Below are 18358 nucleotides of genomic sequence, written 5' to 3' on the forward strand. Positions count from 1 at the left end.
AGCAAGCATCCTCGCTTCCAACCCTCCGCTCACTCAGCTTCTTACTTTTGTTGGCTCGTCTCTCTCAGCTTCCCTCCGAGAGACAGGAGCATTCGCATATATTTTATCCATAATGTCAGGGTCGCATTCCAGATCACAGTCGAGACAAAGTCTTGAAGTGCCCCGAAAAAGTATTGAATTGGTCGACCCTGGTGCACACGAGCGTAAGACAAGGCCACCTCCAGTCAACCTGAACTCCTGGGCTGAACTATGACCTTAGTATCCTCCGAGGGCGAAGAAGACCACTTTTCAGACGCCTCCGAAGGGCAGAAAAGATCCAGACCAGTTACTCCTGTCTCTCCCATCCCGAAAACACGAATTGAGAAAGTCGATGACGAGCCAAGTTACGGCGAGGTTCCTGGAACCCCTGCTTATGATAAACGAGCACAAGATGCGGTACCCGACGAAGTAGCAATCCTCTCGCCGAATAACATTCAACGTGCGTCCCTTGAAGCGCCGACAACCCCTGGAGGCACCCTGATACCTCGAATGGTGATCGAGAAAGTCGACCCTGAGTCTCCCAGCTATGGCGAGGTCCCAGGGACTCCTGCATACCAACAGAGACAAATGGATGCGGCGCCCGATGTCATTCTGAAGACACCTGATCCTACGAAGAGAAGGCAATACGCAGAAGACACAGATCAGGAAGGTTCTCCTCCCCAAGTTTCAGTGCCTGAAACTGTCATCACGCGGGTTGATTCAGAGCCTGCACATGGAGAGGTACCAGGGACAGCGGCCTACGAGAAACGAACTCTGGACGCTGCGCCGGACATTGTGGAAAAGAAAAGTGACGAAGCAGGTAATTCTAGCTTTTGAACACAGCTTGGGAGGACCATTGACCTGATTCAGGGTCGCCGACATTCGACAGCCCCATGAAACAGTCCGGGCGCAGATCAACCCTCGGAAACGACGACGACGACAGGAATGACTTTGGTGACGACTTTGATGACTTTGAAGAAGGCGCACAGGCTGGCGCTGATGATGACTTTGGGGACTTCGATGATGAGTTTCAGGTACCTGAAGTTGAAGCTGAAGATGCCACCGCATCGCCTGTAACTACCTCACAAATCAATCAAATACCTGCTCAACCTTTTGTGAGTCCTCATCATCGGGTCTCGCCTCTCATTATGTCGCCTCGCTGACATCACACCCATCTGCAGCCCCTTTTAGACTTCGACAAGCACTCTTCCGTCCCCGAACTTCTCGCCGCCACAAAAGCACATTTAGACGCCATGTTCCCCTCGTCTACAGATGAGAGACTATCATCTATGCCCTCGCAAGAACCTGTTCCAGATTCCTCCCCGATCTTCCCTTCCGACAGGTCACGCTCACTCTGGAAACAGTTGATAACACCTCCGCCTCTCCAACCCCCCAATTGGACCCAGTCACGGATACGGCGCCTGTTTCTTGTCAGCCTTGGTGTCCCAGTCGACCTAGACGAGATACTTCCTCCGTCGAAGCAGAAGAAGCTCGTTCTTCCTGATATCAATCTGGAGCCTTCGTCTCGAAACTCAGAATCTGACAAAACACTGGGCTCGGTAGCACGATTAAAAGCACAACTTGCGAATGACTCAACGGGTTCGGTCGACAGCACGCAGTCGGGCACTACTAAAGAGCGTCGATCCAAACGACCGAAAGGGCCACCACCTGCCCCGGAATTGGACTTGATGGCCGTGAAGCGTCTCTGTGCGACGACGGATGAAAAGTTAGACGGATTTACGGAAGAAGAGCTTAGGAAACACGTTAAGGAGCTGCAAGACTTCACTGAGAAGACCTCAGAGCTGTTGGAGTACTGGCTCAAACAGCGGGATGGGCTGCGGAAAGAGAAGGAGGCTTTCGAGGGTGTTATAGAAAATCTCGTCAGGCATGCGAGGAGGGTAAGGAAATAAGTCTTTTGGGGACTGAAAAGCAAACGCCCACGAAATCCTTCCACTTTCACTCTTTGGACCTGAGGTCCGCCATGCTGAAAGCCCCTTTCCATTCTCCTCCCCATGAGTGCTTCGTCAAGCCGTACTCCCGAAACTCGTACTCCCAAAACTGTATGGGTCATCAGTGTGCCTTTGGTGCCGAGGGCAATGTGACAGCTATTGGACAGGAACTTTATTCCAAGCACATCCAACTTTCTTCATCTGATATGAAGGCGCAGTACCCGTAATGTAACATCAAACGTGATGCTTCATGGAAGTATTGTTGCCCCCATCAACACGATTGGGTGACGCTGTTCACTCACCTTGCGGAGCTCTTGGCTGGTAGAGACGAGAATTGTACGGGACAGCAACTCCCTGCATGATGGATGGGTGCGGAATTTTAGTTCCTGCGATGCAGCCGGTCTTTCCTGTACATGAGCAACGTCCACGACAGTCCCATTATTTTCTGCTTCCACGCGCTGTGGTTTGCTATGCCGCACGGAAATGTACCTCCTAGAAATCCGGTGTTGGGTGGTGAAATTGAAGTTGAATGTCTCTGTTGAGAAAAGCAATACTACCAAGAAGGAAATGTTTAGACTTTGAGAAAGGAGATATATACCAGGCTCTAGTCTAGTGCGACGTGAGGCACTTGATGGGCGGAGTAGTGGTCATGAAGAAGCAAATCGGATAAGTTGGTAGTAGGTTCAGGAAGTATTTTTCCGGTTGAGTGGGATGTGGGTAAGGTATGTTGAATATCAAAGGGAACGATGTGGGACGGCGGATCTGGGTAGCTAACTGAAAGGTGAGCCGTTATGCACATTTACTAATTTGCAGACAACTTTCTCATGAGTCCCCAGAGCTCTTCGCAACAACCTGATTGCGGGCCAAATGGGTGGATTTCAGACACTGACAGCCGGAAGATTCATACACTGGCTCACAAACTGGAGCGCCCTGTTCCATGGTATGTCTGTAAACCACGGCGCCGGTGGGGGAATAATCACAAGTTGGAAAGCGAACAGCAGAAACAAAGCGTCGAAGAGAGCGATGTCTGAAGACACCTGGCACAGGTAGGCAGGTATTCGATGCCAGTCGACCACGGTGAATCATAGAGGCATGCACGAGCTTATGAGGTACGAATTTCTCCCATGTGCGTCCTTTCAAACTTTTACAGTCCTCTTTTCACATCTGTGCCACTTTGATTCTGGATACCGAATGCAAACTTTCACTTTCACGCCAAATGGACCCAAGTGGACCCAACCGGGCGTGGGAACAAGATTCCAGGGTTTGAGGCATTGAACATGCGGTCGGTGTAGCACTGGCATTATCACGAACACCAGTATTCAAGCCTTGACCCTGAGGTTGTTAAATGTCAAAGTCTTCGGACAAGAAGCGTTTGTTTACAAGCTGAATGAATGTAAGGAATAAGTTTGAAAAAGAGGCAGCCAAGTCAGAAGATGAGGTGCAAGTGCTTGATTTGTGAAAGAAGCAGGTGATGAGAAGAGTGCAGCGGTCATCTGTACGGATTCTACCATGACTATTCTGCATCTTGTTTGAGAGGAGAATCAGTGCAATCTACATTGGGCAAGGCTCAAGCAGGAAGTCAGGAGTCAGGAGTTCATGGTGTCTACCGAGTATTCACGTCCAAATTGTGAATGTCGTGCTTCCTTCAACAGGAGCGTGTCCTTGAAGAGACGCGGACTCTGTGATTGTGCCTTCCCTCAATGCTGCCTAAGTTTAGTTGGCCTCCCCTCTGACTCTCGCTCTTCTCTTTTTCACTTCATTCTTTCCCTTCAGTCCAAGACACTTGATTTTCCCCATCCACCGAAAACTTCGAAAAGTCAGCCATCTCCCAGACCTCATCGTCTAACCCTACACTTGCAGCTCCCAATCTGTACATATGTGCGTCTGGGAAATCTTTGAGGGCAGTAAGGGCATTGCAACACGCACTACTCAACTCTGACCATATTGACAATCTCAGGTGGCCCACAAGACTGGATGGACGAGATCTCCGAACAAGTCGGTTGCGACGTCCTGCATGCAGGAGATCAATACGGCGATGAGGGAGAGGAATATGATATCATGATCAAATCGATTGAAGAGACTAGAAACATCCTCGATAGCGGCAAATTCGATGAAGTTTTCGAGGAAAACCGCAAACAGAGACAAACCCGATCCAGTGACGGTGGCAAAACCGGCTGCTTCTTGCTCACCATCGCGTCCATGGGGGTCGGTGCAACTATCAGCGACAACCATAAGAAATATCTTCGTCGTCATGCGAAAACCATCTTTGGGGACGGGAATGCACTGGAAGAGTTCAGAGATGCGTTGAGGAAGTATGAGAGTGGCGTCCCATGGCATTTCAAGTCTCCAAGGTATGGCTCTTCTGGCGCCACCGATCCCTCTCTCACATTCAGCAGCTACCCTGGACTAGATCCATCTGCCACGGCCGACTACAGAAAGGATGCCAAGGTCTCGAAGCTCGAGTGCGGCTTTCGCAGAGTCCAATCGTCACGTCCCATACTGACACATTTTCCAGGTCAGCAGATGAGAGTGGTGCTGCTACGAAAGATGAAAAGAAAAAAAGCTGCAAGAGCAAGAAGAACACAAAGACATCCAAGGCTGCAGCATCTGAGCACGGCACCAGATCCGAAGATGAATTGGAGGCTCCTGTGGCTAAGAAACGCAAAATCAACAAGTGTAAGTGCGCCTAGGAGTGACTGCCGCTTGACTAGGCGCTAAATTCGAGTGTAGAAAAAACATGCACGGAACCGGCCCTTTCATGCAAGCTGGGAAGCATGAAAGCAACGAACTGAAGGTGGCCTTGGTGTCTGCAGTGACTGCTCAGTCAGATGTTCGACACAATGCTCAGCTTGCTGCAAGTACGGAAACCAACGGTGACTGTTGCACTGTGAAAAGATGAAGGTTATCGACTGTCGTTCAGAGCTGTGAGAGGTATCAACGTGAAGTGCTACGAACTATGAAAGAATGTGCTTGACAGGCTTCAGCCTTACTACCAATTGAAGTCTCAGAGTCAATACTCAGAAACATGACCGAATGTCTGCTCCAGGTTCCATCTCTGTACGTTGTGTGTCGCTTCAATTTTGCGATATCGGCGTTCCAGGCTATCATGTACGCATGGTGATGGAAATCTAATGGTAGCCTAGGCCTCCCACGGCCTCACTAGCCTCATATACCACTATGTCTTGGCAAGTTCGTTCGCTAAAACGGAGCGGACGCAATTCTCTCATTTAAATCCGCTGCTGACAACTAACATAGGACTCCGTCCCAGTTCATGTGGCAGAGCAGCGATGAGCATAGCACCGGAACTGATGCAAAGCAATAACAAATGCCATTACACGGTTGTGACCTAGCCCTCCATCCGCCGAATTGTACACATGCCATCGCAAGGGTCGATGCGTCCTGCAAATCCCTTGAAACGACCTAGGCAAGACCCCGTATCGTGCCAGTTCTGCCGGTCAAAGAAGCTCAAATGCGACCGTCAACAACCATGTTCAAATTGTGCAACGAGGGGCCTGCTCTGTCACGGGCCGCCTCTGTCACAGTCTCGAGCTACCCCTCTTCCAGAGGATGCTAACAATGCCTCGATCCTGGCCAGATTAAAACGGCTGGAGGACATTGTCATCGGTTCCTCCGGGCAGGCTGCACCAGATGTGCCGAGCGCGCTGCCAACGAGGGCGAACTCGACCTTGGCCTGTCTATCTCCGGCTTCCGAGTACGAGGAGGCGCTTCACAACCTGGAAGAAACTGCTACTGGGGAGGAGAATTGGATTCCATCTGGAACTCGAGACCTTGAGTTTCAAATATTATCGGCACAGCAAATGTCGCATGCGCCTGGCGTGTATCAAAGCCTCTCTGCAAAGCTTCCGCATTTCCAATCACCCCTGAAGTCAGTCTTCCTCCCACCGAAAGACGAGGCTTCCAGGTTACTGGACTACTATGTCAAATACGTTGATGAACTTCAACATGTTGTCTTTATGCCCCAAGTACGCAAGCTCATGGATACGCTATATGCGAACGTGGACCAAGGGCTTCCGGTTGGCCCCAGCCATGTTGCTCTCGTCCTGACTATTTTGGCGAGCTCTGCCTCCCTATCTTATCACCATTCTGGCGATGGCGTTATTCTCTTTCCACCATCGGTGGCCGTCCATGCGTCTTTGGTATGGGCTAACTCTGCCCTTGAGGTTCTGGAATATTCTCGGCGCACCACGGCTGGTGGGCTGGAAGACGTTCAAGCTAGTATTCTCATGGCTTTTCTGCTGTTTCACGTCGAAGGCTTCTCCTCAAGATCACGCCGTTTGTTTGCTGGAGCCATCTCAACGGCCCGCGACATAGGCATGCACAGACTTGACGCAACTCCTGGCCAGTCAGCAGACTCGAAAAAATCAGTCGACCCCGTGGACGTTGAGATCCAGCGACGTGTTTGGTGGCATGTTGTTGCCACTGACTGGTAAGTGCCTTCTATTGTATTGTTTTGCCTGTATTTAATGATTATGGCGTGCTCACAGGTTGCTTGGTCTGTGTGGAGGGCCTCAAGAAGGCACGTATTTTGTGCAGCCTAACCATTTTCGGGTCAACCTGCCGCGGAACATCGACGACAAAGGCCTCATCTACGGGCGTTCTCTGGTGGAGGAACCACTGTCGAAACCAACAACCATGTCCTACTATATACAACGGATTAAACTCGCTGATATTTGTCGCCGCGTTGTCGATTTAATGCCCCTGTCAGGCGTTTCTACGAGTGTGGATTATCAGCAGATCATTGCCCTGGACGCAAAGTTCCAGGCATTCTTTGATGAACTACCCACCTTCCTGAAGGTGGATGAGAAGAGTCGCCATGAGACAGAGGAGATCATGTGCCATTCCCCCCAACTTAAAATCCAACGCTACGCTCTAGGGATGATAGCTCGAACAAGGCGATGCAAATTGCACCAGCCGTTCCTCATTCGCCGCTCTGTTGAGAGCCATTATACTTATTCACGAGACATATCAATCAACTCGGCGCGCTGCGTCATCCGTCTCAAGAGGCAGGTCGAAAAGGAGCTTGATTCTGTTTATGTCGTCAATGTCAAACTACATGGAGTCGTGTACCATGTCTTTATGGCAACGATTGTGCTGGTAATGGACCTTTGTTTCAACAAGAACGAAGGTAACGACGATGTTCGGAAATCTGAAGTCGCAGAGGCTTGTACCATTCTGGAAGAAGCAGCAAGTCAGTCTTGCCTGGCCAGGGAGTTCCTCCAGTCACTCATGGATATCATGCGAAAGCATAAAGTCCACCTGCATCACCAATCAGGAGAGGCTGCGGAAGATCCGCACCCGGGGCAGGGCCTTCCAGGGTCTGAAATTCCAGACATTGCGAAAGTAACAGAACCTGAGGAGACTCGATTATTGCACAGCTTTTTCCCGCCACAGGACAATTCTCAAAACTACCTATCAGATTTCGATGCCATCTGGAAGGACTATGTTGAACTAGGACCTAACATGGACGTGCCGGAATGGGACAATCTTTTCTCTGAATTGACTCAAGGCTCCCAGATCCCATGAGGCAAGCCCCTGATCCGTCGCAAGATCGGTCTGGCCGAGTATTATGACGTCGGAAACAGAGGGTCCTGATGGAATGGGATCATGACAATGACTTGCAGCTTCAGGGGCGAGAGAACAGGCAGACAGGAGCACCACAGGTGTCCAGTCTTGTAGCCAAAAGAATGTCGAGGCAAGGCTTAGGGATAAATAAAGCGGCGGGATTTCAGCTTGGCGAATCAGGCTGGACTTCGATTCGCAATCAACGCGAGGCTCTGGGCAAATGCATACTCTGTACTCCGTAGACCATTCACTGCGATACTCTTCGGTCTACACATAGACAATCTCTTTAACTACCGGCCCTTTCGACGAGTAGGCCACTCTTCAATACAGGGTTTGTACTTGATAAGATCCCCTCGCAAAGCCTTTGGCCAGCGACTTTCGCCAATCCGCCAGTTCATCACCATTTACCCTCCGCCGCCCTTTTCGTGACTTTCAAGATGCCTGCACCCACGGGCTCGCAATCTACTTCCCTCGACGCGATCCTCCATTCGCTTCAACAGTCTTTCGACCACGGCGACGCGGCCCAAGCACACTCACAACTACAGAAAGCGAAGCTAGCTCTTCTACAACAGAATGCCCTCATACCCTCACAGCAAACACATCCTTCCACGCTGGCGACGGCACGATCGATACTAGAGGCCGGTGCTCTTCTGTCAATACGCTCGAGAGATCCTGAATCTTTTGTGCGGTACTACTCCCAACTTCAGCCCTTCTACGACTTCCCCGGTCTGCAGCAGACTCCCTCCCAGAACCGATCAAAGCTTACCGGACTTTACTTGCTTCTACTGTTGAGTCAGGGCGACTATGCTGGCTTTCACACACTGCTGGAATCTTTGATCGTGGCAGAAGGCTCGAATGGCGCTTCAACAGTGGAGGATGACCAATACATCAAATACCCAATCGAACTGGAGCGAAGTTTAATGGAGGGAAGCTATGATCAGGTGTGGAGAAAGACGAACGGCCGAGACGTTCCTGGGGAGGAGTTTGCCTTGTTTTCGGATGTAAGTCCAGTCCAAGAAAAGAGATGCCAGTGCTAAGACCTTAGATTCTGATCAACACGATTCGACTGGAGATCGCCTCCTGCGCTGCCCGCTCATATCCCTCTCTTCCAATTGCTTCGGCTAAGAACCTCCTTTTCCTTGATTCCGAAGGCGCTGTGATGGACTTTGCAAATGAACAGGGTTGGAGTCTTGAAGAAGGTCGGATATACTTCCCTGGATTGGAGGATGCGAAGAAGACGGAAGAGGGTGACCAGAAAGAGGTGATCAATCATATGGTCGGATATGCCAGGGAGCTGGAGATGATTGTTTGATGCATCTATGTGCTGGCAAAGGGGGCCTCACTCAGTACTCATAGCAAGATCAGTGGTAGAAAGATCACAGCAGGCGCATTGAGAAACCATTGACAGGACGGCTAAACAGCAGTTCTTCCCTGTCTATTCGGGACAGGTCTATTTCATCACAAGGCCGCTAGCAATACAACACGGGCTAATACTACAAATGCCAGGCCCTTCCAGCACCAGCTCATTCCATTCTGATACATTTCCAACTTTATTTTGTCCTTTTCGGCCAGTCTTCATCATCATTTAGCCTGGGACCAGGCTCTGAGCGCGATGTTGGGCCTTGAAGTCATCCAGAAATCTCCACGTACAGATCTTCATATCATAGAAGCTAGTGCTAACGATCGTATATGATGGTGCCTCTTGCTGTCCGACCTGCCCGGGCTCCTTCTCTGCACCTTCGAGCGTGGCGTCGCAGCAATACACCATGCTTTCATGTCCTGCTCGAAACCTAGATAGAAGATTGATTGTCCATGTTTCCGCATTGGAGCTCGGAGTATGCGTAAGCCGAATGATTGCCGCACCGGCATGCATTAAGGAGGCGAGGATGAGCGTGTGATGTTGGCGTTGTTCCCCAGTTGTGGTGTATTGATCCAGAACTTTCAGCCGCCATACGCCGCCACCAAGCCTCATTTCCGTCTTGAATGTGGCGCGATATGTCCTTGGGTCAATCTCGAAGACCCGCAAATGCTCATCGTAACTTCCTGTGAGCAGGGGGATGATTCCTCGGTTAGGCTCAAGACCATCGTCACTCCAAATCGTGAGTTGTGGCAGAGGGAGAATGGCCACAACACCAGCTGTATGATTTCGCCGGTCCTTCCAAAGTGGCATTGCAGTCGAAGACGTCGTATCATATGCTAATACCGACGGCGTCCCGGGCTCAGATCTCGGGTTGGGAAGTTCAATAGCTGATGCAATGAGCGCACTATCGTCCCCTCCGCTGAAAATCATCCGACAAATTGTGCCATTCTCACTTTCTTCCGGCAAACGCAGCGCCGCGGTTGCAACAGTCCATGCTTCCAGGTCGTGCTTGTGCACATCAACAATCGTCACGGGGAGCGGCGGCAGGTCCGGACCGGCTCGCTGGTCGTATAGATCCTTGATTCGCGCAACGGAAGTGCGGACGATCTTCGTCTCGCCAAAGGATGTTACTGCCGCGAATGAAATATCCTGAACATCGCTGATGCCAAGTATACCCCGGCTGCGCAGGTTAGGGAACCAAGTAAACTGCGTTACGAGCGGTGTGAGGCCGTGCTCGTCACTGGCGCTGACGGTCACACTCCCGAGAGGCAAAAGAGTGGTGATGACCCGCCGGCCGAGCACGTCGCCATGTTTGATGAAGCGGAAGATGTGTACCTGCGCGCTGCTGGTTGCGATGCCGAGCAGCGTGGCGTCAGTTGGGTGGAAATGGATGTCCACTACGGCACTTGGAAAGGCAACACGGTCGAGTTGCGGTGGGAGCATGCCGGCGTATTTGGGCCGGAACTCGGGCCAGAGTGTGAGTACTTGTAATGTCCCTTGGCGGGTTTGGCCGGCATAGGAGCGTGGTGAGTCTGGTTTGAGCAGGGAGTAGGTCCCGATGACCATGTACTCGGGGTACTCGGGGCAGATGGCGACTGCATCGATCTCTTGATCGGTTGTACGGCCTGTAAACGCGATTTCGGGTGACATTATGAGGATTGGTGGATACAATCTGGGTGTCCTGAGGGACGATTGGCGTTGTGAGCGATTCCGATCGATGTTGGCGCGGGCCGCCTGCATGAGGTCGTTTAGAGAGCGTAGAGGAGTGGGCATGGTGTAGATAGAGAGAAAAAGAAGGAACGGTGATGGTGATACGGATGGTTGCAGACTCATCGCAAGGTAAAACTTACTCTGGTAGATTCGAGCTTGTAGCATAGGTTAGTCGTTCAGGGAAGAGAGAAGGTTAACATGAGTAACAGGTGTTGCTCGGTGTGGCAGGAAGACATGCTGTGAATGGCTCGATAGCAACCAAGTGACTGCTAATACCTAGTGTCCGAGAAAGAGGCCATCAGAGCTCACATGAGGCTTCTGTGTAGTGAATACCGTAAAGTGAGGGCAGAATTTTCAGCAGTTGGCAAGGCTGAGTTTTTGGCTGGATTCTCTTGCACATTTTTTGTTTATAACATGGCATCTCTCGGTCCCCCCATTACAAGCATAAATCCTTATAGTTAGAACTGATCGGCAATGTACTCACCAACTCTGCAATCGAATCTCGAGCACGAAGTACGACCGCAGAGCCTCAGATATGTCGGACGACGTTGCCATGGATCCGAAGACTCAGCCTGATCACGTGATGTGATGAGGCGTTCTGGCCGGGCGACGGGGAGGACGTCAATCTGTCAGTTTCTGTCAGCCTCTCCTTTATCTATCGCGTCACCCGACGGACGCGGAGCCTTCCACTGACTCTCTGGCCTTTCGAGGGTCTACTCGCGTCTCTTTAGTGCTGTCAAAGATGCGTGCAATTTCCCTCGACCACTGTCCTCTAAGGGGGACGCGCAGCGGTCCCAGGCCACGAGCACCCAGGTGTCTACTCAAGACCAATCAATGGCGAGGTAGGGTCTGAAACACTAAGTCTCGAGGTTGGCGACTGCCACCGCTCCGGTGCGAGTGCATAGCAGAAGTACTTTACTCGCTCGTTCCCTTATGAAGATACCACTACTTTCACCGTTATCGAACTGCTTCAACTTCCAAGATGTATCATTCACTCATTTTCAGCTTCATTGCGCTGTTGAGCCTCGGTCGGGCGCAGGTCGCTTGGTGAGTATGCGACCTTCCTCGAATAGAAGGTTTGACTAATTCTGAACCAGTGACCTCCGACTGCTATATACTCGCCTTGTAGCGGATGTAGAACTTGCAGATGCGTTTTGCACCGAGTTTCTGGAAGGCAGCATGATTTCGCGAGATTTCACGCATCAATTTGGGCCGGATTGCGAGACATATCAAGCAGAGTTGAGCATAGGATGTTCAATATTTACTGCTGCGAAGCAGATCTTCCAGCCGACCACATCTGCGATTGCAGTGGCCATGTCTGAGACGGCCACTACTGCCGACCTTTGCGCCCACTCAGTAGCGACCGTGACTGTCACTCAATTTCAAAGCCAAGCGCGCTCAGTCGAGACCACCTCCGTTTCACCACATGCCCTGACTCCTCATGTGCATCAAATTCCTCTCGGTATGGACATGGCAGACTCCGAAGACCACGCAGCTAGGGACTCTAGCACCTTAACATCTATCACGACAAGCACCTTTTCCAGTATGACCACTCCATCACTCTACAGACCTCTCTCTTCGAGCCTGTCGACGACAATGAGCACTGTCTACCGGACCCCGATATCTACATTGGCAACGCCGTTGTCGACCTCGACGGGCAGATACATCCCAGCAGCTTTGCCTTCAGCCATTGACCGCCACGTCTTCAGCCCGTTGGGCGATTTGTCCATCCAGGAGTCTTCTTCTTCGATTACGGGCGCGGTGACTGTCAACGAATTCCATGACTCAGACTCAGAGGTTGTCACTCCTTTCACTATGGTCTCCTTTCCTGGGGAAGCCGCAAATACGTGCGTTCACTTAACAGGTTCATGGACACCGGTTCATACCAATGTGGTCTACGAGTGTGTTTCCAGAACCCGGGCTCCGGGGCTCAACCCTCAGAACCATCCCAGCGCATTCACTGGGCTTAGTTTCACCACTGAGGATGGCTCTTCCTCGATCGCCAATAGTCGTCCTTTTGGCCCAGGGCCTGAAGGTGATTACGAGGAGTTGAGCTTAGATTTGTTTGTTTCAGAGGATCATACTTACACCGTGGACTTCTGGGCATGTGGTCCAGGAGCGTCTCTGGCGATTGGAGAACTGAGTTGTACGTACTATGGCTAAGCCAATCCGATTCTATCGGTTGATGAACTGGCTTCAAGGCGGAGAAGTGTCCCTTGTCGTCACAAGACAAAGGGAGAGAATGCCTCAAAGAGGTCTTGGTGGACCAGTACCGAAGAACGATTGGTCTCCAGGGAGGATTCAGGCTCCAGCTTGTATATGGTGAATCTTTGGCACATATCATGATTAATGACGAGAGACCATGTTAATGAAGAGTTGCAGGGCTGGTGCTCGTCGACCCAAGGAGGACCTTGCCAGAGGGACGCCCCAGACTACAGACTTACCTATGAATATTTGCGACAATGCCAATGAGAGGATGTCAAGACCTTGAGGATTGGCGATTCTCCTTCTTCCGGCTCGCCTGGTTGGAGTTTATGACCCTAGTCTGCCTGGCTGGTCTAGTGTTTCAGCCCGATCACGATCCTGATCTTTCAACAACATTCTCTTTTTCTACCTTGTTTGCCGCGCACCTTCCAGGATCGTTTTCTGGATCTCACGTCTCGGCGTGTTTGTACATCATCTGTCAATAATTCAATTCTTTCATCACTTTGATTTCCTGCCCTTTATCATGTAGATCGCTTTCCATTGCGCGAATGCTGTAAAGATGCCTGTTCAAGGCACTTTATCTGATTTCTTGACTACACCACATCAGGAGTGGGTAGCGGTACCTGACGACCTGATCAGCGAAGAATCAGACTTTCATGGTGAGTGAGTTTGCATTCGAGAGCCAAAATCACTGTATTCACTGTGGCTATAACTGTGATTGATGCTTGTTTGTACAGGCAATGCCGACACCAAATCGTTCTACAACAAGCTTGCGGCTTCCTACAATCCTCGGAACTACTGGACCATCCACGAGTGGAACCTTCAAGTCATTGCAGAACAGGGCAAGCAAGCGCAGAGAAAAGCAGCCGAAGATCGCGCGAAAATAGATGCTAAGCAACATGTGAAAACCGAGTCGACGCCAAATCCCAGCTCTGCCGGGGAGCATCATAATGTGCCACAGGACCGGCAGGTCAAGCATGAAGATGGCAGACCTTCTGATGAGAGCGATAAACTGGTTGTCGACACAGTTGCGCCAGCTGCCGATGACGCCGGTTACACTACTAAGGACAGTGAGCAGGAGGAGGTGAAGCCACAGAATTACTACGAAGGGAAAGAACTGGCAAAACAACTCTCGGAGTCCTTTCCAGACTTTCTCAAGAGACTTCCACCCTCCACAACAACGACCGCCAGGGGACCGTGGATCTGGATCGCCAATCCTTATCCATCTCTCAAAAGAAACTCAGCAGGCAAACGCGTCACAGACCCCGAGTCCTCGGATATAGCGACTTTCCGTCAACTCGGGTCTCGGTTACTGGAAGCCTTCAGCTCACGCAAGGAGGAGGTCGAAGCTCAGAATCCGGGCAAGGCGCCAGGCACTATCACACGCATCCTCCGACCGGACCGTATGCGTCTGGAATCTGCGATCCGTGATCTGGCACGCGAGAAAAACGTCACATGCGGCAAATGGATGCTCTTTCCCAACGCTAGCGACGTTGATTGGGCATGGTCGGTCGTCGCGAGAGGCGTGTGGGAGGGTAAACTCGGCATCTCTGCAAAAGTGGCCACGGCCCCGGTTGGTGCTGCTGCGGCGGTGGATGAGGCAGTGGAAGGAGCCAGAGACCGGGAGCAGAGATTGATCTGTGTTTACACGTATGACTTCTCGGACAAGAACGATGTCAAGCGCGTACTGCTGGGCCTGAAACAACTCGGATTGCTGAACAGCGACAATTACAGTGATGGAACCCGCGCTAGCAGTGGTAATGCGAGGGTGATCTACTACAAGTGCGATGCGTACACTCATCTCGACATTTCGAGCAACAATGAGTACAAATTGAAGGCGAGCATGTACAACAGTCGGGATATGCTTGCCGAGCGTTAAGACAGTTGACGGAGGAGTCTATGATGTCGTGAAGAGAATGGAGGGATGCTATCAGGCATTACTCGTGGGCCGCAGCTGCTGTCAATGTACAGTGTCACAGAAGAGGAAGCACAAGAATCGTTGTGTTCTGTCCGAGTCGACATCGATGTCAAATTTAGTGATACCCAGAACGCGATTATGAAGGGAGAAAACGAGGATGAGTTCGTCGAAAATTGCAGATTGTTGACATGGATGAAAGCAAGGCAGAGCTAGCGATGGCGTACGGTGTACATGAAGACCTGAGATCCACCCTCCTGATGAGCTATGCCAATGATGATATGATTGATTGAAAGCCGGACTCAAAGGTGTCTAAAAACCCTGCCCGGGTGGTTGATGCTTCTGGCCATTCCTGTCTCGAAGAACTTGTGCGTACGCGTCGCTCAAGCATGGAAGAGGCCTTTTCGCCGCAGGCCTCGTGGCGATGGCTCAAGGTATGTACAGATTGCGAAACTCCTCTGTCGAAGTACGAACTCACTTCTTGCCTTTCGCGCCCTTCTTTGCAGCACCGGTACCTCCCATCGCAGCCTCACGCTTCTTGGCTTCTCGATCGTCTTTATCTTTCTCACGCGCCTCACGCTCCTCCTTCTCGGCCTGTTTACGTGCAGCGGCGGCCTCACGCTGTTCTCGGATCAATCTCAGCCGAGCGAGATCCGCCTTGGCTTCGTCCGTCTTGCCCTCGGCATGGAGTTTCTGGTACCGCTCCTTGGCCTGCTGCGCCGCAATGGCCTCACGCTCCCGTCTACTCAGGTTCTCTGTATCAGTCTTCTTGGGCTGTTCACCGCTCGCGCCAGTGGCTGCTCGAGCCATGGACCGTGCTTTCTGTGTGTGGTTTGGGTTCGCAGGCATGTCCTCGTCATCGCTCTCTTCCTCTTCTTCAGAGTCGCTGGGCATGTCACCGACAGCGGCGACTTTCTTGTTCTTCTTCGCGATGGCGGCTTGCTTCTTTAGTTTGGCGGCCTCTCTGCGTTGTTCGCGGGTCAGTTCCGTGGACCCTGCCTGCGCTACGGACGAGGACGGTCCTTCTTCGTCGTCTGAGGATTCTTCTTCGGATGACTCTTCCTCCTCGTCCTCTTCAGACGAGTCTTTTGCCTCTGCAGGGTCTCGCCACATGCCCATTTGGTGGCCCTCTCGGTCGAGGGGTTGTAGGTCTCGTGAAAAGTGCTTGCCACCTGGACCGCGATTAGCATGGCGCATGCGGGCCAAAGGTATGAGAACAGGACGTACCTCCTCTGGTGGGCTTAGAGAATTTTCCTCCTCTGCCTCGCGGTGCCATCTTGCCAGAAACCAGCGTTGAGTTGTACTCTTAGGTGTACGCGATCAAGTAGGTGGAATTTCGCAGGGTTGAGAAAATTTGATCAATACTTGACTGGAATTCGGTGGCGGTAGGATCTCACTTCGTTGTGAATCGAAATCTGAGTGATGTCCTGGTCAGTGCTGGTCTTTCTTTCACCGTTGTCAAGCAGGATCTTTACAGGCAAGTGATAGTCACAAAGAGCGGTGGCTTTTGGTCGTAGCCAAAGAATCTTTGTGTCTAAGCGCGGATCGTATGACGTAGATTGTCGCAGGGACTCACACTGCCTAGACCCGAGATATTCCAGTCGAAGTTTCACAGTAACGACGGTAATGGTGGATATCCTGAGGCGACGTCCAAAGGAGAAGACACTGCAACAGTCCAACATCACTGGACCCTCTCTTGTCGGACAAATCTGTGACTGTGAGTTGTCACTGGGCCGGACAAGCCAATCAGAACGAGGACAAATGGAGGACTGCAGCACAAGGCTACGAGGCTGAATCCCTGAATGTTTCCCGGCCAAGATCAATATCATTCATGCAGTAATCGGAACGACAAACAACACAATTTACGTTCATCCTAAAGGCACTTGGCTTGGAGCAGTGAGTGATTGTCGAATCAATGTTCACCAGACTCCAAATCCCACTTTCGCAAAACTTGCAGAAAACCTTTGATGCTCACCCACACACACTCCCAGGCCTTGAATATTGATTTTCAAGTCCTTAATCTGCGTTAAAATTGCCTGAGTGGTTTCAATGTGAACCTCGCTGTGTCGAGCGTTAGCTCTTCTTGTTGGTGGTATTTTTTCTGAGAACAATCCTTCGTCCTCAGCGGTTAAATGTAGAGTCACTATTTGCTGAGGATTAGGACCACCCCGTCATTCCGCAGCTTTCGGCCTTACTTCTTAACCGTTCGACAGGACTACAACCGATTCCTGTTTCCGTTCCACCGGAGACAATGTCACTGCACCTTTCGCCGAATCTTTGCCATCCCTGTTGGGGTTCCCATGGTGCTCGGAAGTCTATGGGGTTCGGCGACCGGAACCCCCATTGGCCTCAAAATGGAAAGATTCTTTACCCAGTAGGTGGCCATCGGTAACCTAGGTTGTGCCTACGCATCCGCCGGAAGAGATCTCTTACCGCGATTGGCACCGAACGATAACAGATTTCTCAAGTGGTTTATTCTGTCCGGCCCAATTCGACTGGTCAGGACCTATGGCCGTTGCCACTATCCCTTCCGGCGCCAGCAAGGCCGTGGCCCCCAGGCTGACCTATACCATTGAGATTCTCTGCCAGATAAATGGCACTCGGTCGTCCGAAGTCACAGCTTACTCTCTCCTCCCAGACACATACGCCAGACGCAATGAGAGATCCCAGCCTCCGATACCGCCAACCGACCGTCTTTGGCCCTGCACCCGGCCCACGACAAGATGCACACGGACACGCCTTCACATCCACATTGAAACAGTCAACGATATCCAAGACGACCATCAAATTCAAAACCAGCGCCTCTGTCCTGCGCAATCTCTTCCCAAACAGCAATTACAGCTTCGACAACCACAGTGAAATCGCACAGGCCAGCTTCTCGATCGAGTCTCTGCGTAACTTGGCCTGGCTAGGCTGGCAAGGCTACGACCTTCTGGCATTGTACTTGCACGATGTAATATACACAGACTCTCACGGCCGGCAGAGACGTGGCACATATGTTCCTGTGATGATCGAGAACCTTGCCGACCCCATCATCACGGGCCGTGAGGAGTTGGGTGTGCCGAAGCTCTTCTCGGACATCGACATTTCCAGGACGGATACGTCGGTCAAGGTCAGTGTGTCGTGGAGGGGCGCGCAGTGGGCGACGTTGGAGGTCGAAGGATTGAAAGCAGAGCAACCGGCTACACCGGCCGAGCGGGATTCGAACGGAAGTGAGTCGGAAGGGCTCTTGGTGCACAAGTACATCCCATCGACTGGCGGCGATGGAGCGCAGCCGGATGCAGACTACGACGTGCTCATTCTGAACGTTCCAAATGCGTCGGCGGTCAAATCGATATCTGTCGCCGAGCCGGCCGGCGTCAGTGTGCAGATTCACAATTTGGGAAGTCAGAAGTTGCCGACACTGCATACCGTGGTGGACGGGTTGGCGAGAATACCTGTCTTGGAGATCGTCGAGGCCAGCGTCACCGAATTGCAAGGCGTGTCGGATTTGTCGAACGTCGAAAGGCTGAGTTAGAACAGGGGTAGTCTGCAACCTTTATAAATGTGTAGGCTCACTGAAGGCGAAATCTACGGGGATCGTCCCGTCTATTACTCTCTCAACAAGGTGCCTGTGAA

At 51.6% G+C, this 18358-nt stretch overlaps 9 protein-coding genes across 13 annotated transcripts; 7 read left to right on the forward strand and 2 right to left on the reverse strand.

The window, feature by feature from the left end:
- Nucleotides 1-32: 32 nt before the first annotated feature.
- On the forward strand, nucleotides 33-2049 carry PV05_06410 (uncharacterized protein). Its single transcript, XM_013459144.1, has 4 exons — nucleotides 33-203; nucleotides 260-838; nucleotides 889-1133; nucleotides 1200-2049. Exons 1-4 carry the CDS (start codon nucleotides 113-115, stop codon nucleotides 1926-1928), a joined length of 1644 nt encoding a protein of 547 aa, XP_013314598.1. The 5' UTR covers nucleotides 33-112; the 3' UTR covers nucleotides 1929-2049.
- Nucleotides 2050-3135: 1086 nt separating this feature from the next.
- On the forward strand, nucleotides 3136-4962 carry PV05_06411 (uncharacterized protein). The gene is made up of 5 exons (XM_013459145.1): nucleotides 3136-3871; nucleotides 3925-4318; nucleotides 4364-4429; nucleotides 4483-4643; nucleotides 4698-4962. Coding segments are annotated over exons 1-5 (651 nt in total). The 5' UTR covers nucleotides 3136-3843; the 3' UTR covers nucleotides 4700-4962.
- A 379-nt stretch (nucleotides 4963-5341) lies between these two features.
- On the forward strand, nucleotides 5342-7511 carry PV05_06412 (uncharacterized protein; the record flags this gene model as incomplete). The annotated part of the gene is made up of 2 exons (XM_013459146.1): nucleotides 5342-6414; nucleotides 6473-7511. The coding sequence occupies 2 exons, from the start codon at nucleotides 5342-5344 to the stop codon at nucleotides 7509-7511; spliced, it is 2112 nt and encodes a 703-aa protein (XP_013314600.1).
- A 476-nt stretch (nucleotides 7512-7987) lies between these two features.
- On the forward strand, nucleotides 7988-8862 carry PV05_06413 (uncharacterized protein; the record flags this gene model as incomplete). Its single annotated transcript, XM_013459147.1, has 2 exons — nucleotides 7988-8551; nucleotides 8596-8862. The coding sequence occupies 2 exons, from the start codon at nucleotides 7988-7990 to the stop codon at nucleotides 8860-8862; spliced, it is 831 nt and encodes a 276-aa protein (XP_013314601.1).
- A 108-nt stretch (nucleotides 8863-8970) lies between these two features.
- On the reverse strand, nucleotides 8971-11153 carry PV05_06414. 2 transcript variants are annotated; one of them, XM_013459148.1, is made up of 2 exons: nucleotides 10761-11153; nucleotides 8971-10591 (listed from the first exon to the last, which is right to left on the reverse strand). In XM_013459148.1, the coding sequence occupies exon 2, from the start codon at nucleotides 10558-10560 to the stop codon at nucleotides 9136-9138; it is 1425 nt and encodes a 474-aa protein (XP_013314602.1). In that variant the 5' UTR covers nucleotides 10561-10591; nucleotides 10761-11153; the 3' UTR covers nucleotides 8971-9135. The 2 variants fall into 2 exon arrangements, with proteins under 2 accessions (XP_013314602.1, XP_013314603.1); XM_013459149.1 differs by having other exon boundaries at nucleotides 8971-10644.
- A 134-nt stretch (nucleotides 11154-11287) lies between these two features.
- Nucleotides 11288-13338, forward strand: PV05_06415 (uncharacterized protein). The gene is made up of 2 exons (XM_013459150.1): nucleotides 11288-11667; nucleotides 11718-13338. The coding sequence occupies exons 1-2, from the start codon at nucleotides 11603-11605 to the stop codon at nucleotides 12781-12783; spliced, it is 1131 nt and encodes a 376-aa protein (XP_013314604.1). The 5' UTR covers nucleotides 11288-11602; the 3' UTR covers nucleotides 12784-13338.
- A 46-nt stretch (nucleotides 13339-13384) lies between these two features.
- PV05_06416 (uncharacterized protein) lies at nucleotides 13385-14704 on the forward strand (the record flags this gene model as incomplete). Its single annotated transcript, XM_013459151.1, has 2 exons — nucleotides 13385-13484; nucleotides 13563-14704. The coding sequence occupies 2 exons, from the start codon at nucleotides 13385-13387 to the stop codon at nucleotides 14702-14704; spliced, it is 1242 nt and encodes a 413-aa protein (XP_013314605.1).
- A 186-nt stretch (nucleotides 14705-14890) lies between these two features.
- Nucleotides 14891-16458, reverse strand: PV05_06417. 4 transcript variants are annotated; one of them, XM_013459153.1, is made up of 4 exons: nucleotides 16317-16458; nucleotides 16216-16266; nucleotides 15968-16155; nucleotides 14891-15912 (listed from the first exon to the last, which is right to left on the reverse strand). In XM_013459153.1, exons 3-4 carry the CDS (start codon nucleotides 16014-16016, stop codon nucleotides 15215-15217), a joined length of 747 nt encoding a protein of 248 aa, XP_013314607.1. In that variant the 5' UTR covers nucleotides 16017-16155; nucleotides 16216-16266; nucleotides 16317-16458; the 3' UTR covers nucleotides 14891-15214. The 4 variants fall into 4 exon arrangements, with proteins under 4 accessions (XP_013314607.1, XP_013314608.1, XP_013314606.1 ...); XM_013459154.1 differs by having other exon boundaries at nucleotides 15968-16266; XM_013459152.1 differs by having other exon boundaries at nucleotides 16216-16458.
- PV05_06418 (uncharacterized protein) lies at nucleotides 16367-18257 on the forward strand (the record flags this gene model as incomplete). The annotated part of the gene is made up of 3 exons (XM_013459156.1): nucleotides 16367-16457; nucleotides 16578-16636; nucleotides 17379-18257. The coding sequence occupies 3 exons, from the start codon at nucleotides 16367-16369 to the stop codon at nucleotides 18255-18257; spliced, it is 1029 nt and encodes a 342-aa protein (XP_013314610.1).
- Nucleotides 18258-18358: the final 101 nt, after the last annotated feature.

The sequence above is a fragment of the Exophiala xenobiotica genome, assembly GCF_000835505.1.
Source record: "Exophiala xenobiotica strain CBS 118157 unplaced genomic scaffold supercont1.4, whole genome shotgun sequence".
Taxonomy (NCBI): Eukaryota; Fungi; Ascomycota; class Eurotiomycetes; order Chaetothyriales; family Herpotrichiellaceae; genus Exophiala; species Exophiala xenobiotica.

What these genes read in the sequence shown, in the direction of transcription:
- PV05_06410 (XM_013459144.1), top strand. Translation starts at nt 113, where the DNA reads ATGTCAGGGTCGCATTCCAGATCACAGTCGAGACAAAGTCTTGAAGTG. An exon ending in AAAGAAAAGTGACGAAGCAG is followed by an intron (nt 839 to 888) that starts GTAATTCTAGCT and finishes GACCTGATTCAG; the next exon opens with GGTCGCCGACATTCGACAGC. An exon ending in AAATACCTGCTCAACCTTTT is followed by an intron (nt 1,134 to 1,199) that starts GTGAGTCCTCAT and finishes ACCCATCTGCAG; the next exon opens with CCCCTTTTAGACTTCGACAA.
- PV05_06411 (XM_013459145.1), top strand. Translation starts at nt 3,844, where the DNA reads ATGTGCGTCTGGGAAATCTTTGAGGGCA. An exon ending in CTGGGAAATCTTTGAGGGCA is followed by an intron (nt 3,872 to 3,924) that starts GTAAGGGCATTG and finishes TGACAATCTCAG; the next exon opens with GTGGCCCACAAGACTGGATG. An exon ending in TGGCATTTCAAGTCTCCAAG is followed by an intron (nt 4,319 to 4,363) that starts GTATGGCTCTTC and finishes CACATTCAGCAG; the next exon opens with CTACCCTGGACTAGATCCAT.
- PV05_06414 (XM_013459148.1), bottom strand. Translation starts at nt 10,560, where the DNA reads ATGTCACCCGAAATCGCGTTTACAGGCCGTACAACCGATCAAGAGATC.
- PV05_06415 (XM_013459150.1), top strand. Translation starts at nt 11,603, where the DNA reads ATGTATCATTCACTCATTTTCAGCTTCATTGCGCTGTTGAGCCTCGGT. An exon ending in GGTCGGGCGCAGGTCGCTTG is followed by an intron (nt 11,668 to 11,717) that starts GTGAGTATGCGA and finishes ATTCTGAACCAG; the next exon opens with TGACCTCCGACTGCTATATA.
- PV05_06417 (XM_013459153.1), bottom strand. Translation starts at nt 16,016, where the DNA reads ATGGCACCGCGAGGCAGAGGAGGAAAATTCTCTAAGCCCACCAGAGGA. An exon ending in CTCTAAGCCCACCAGAGGAG is followed by an intron (nt 15,913 to 15,967) that starts GTACGTCCTGTT and finishes ATCGCGGTCCAG; the next exon opens with GTGGCAAGCACTTTTCACGA.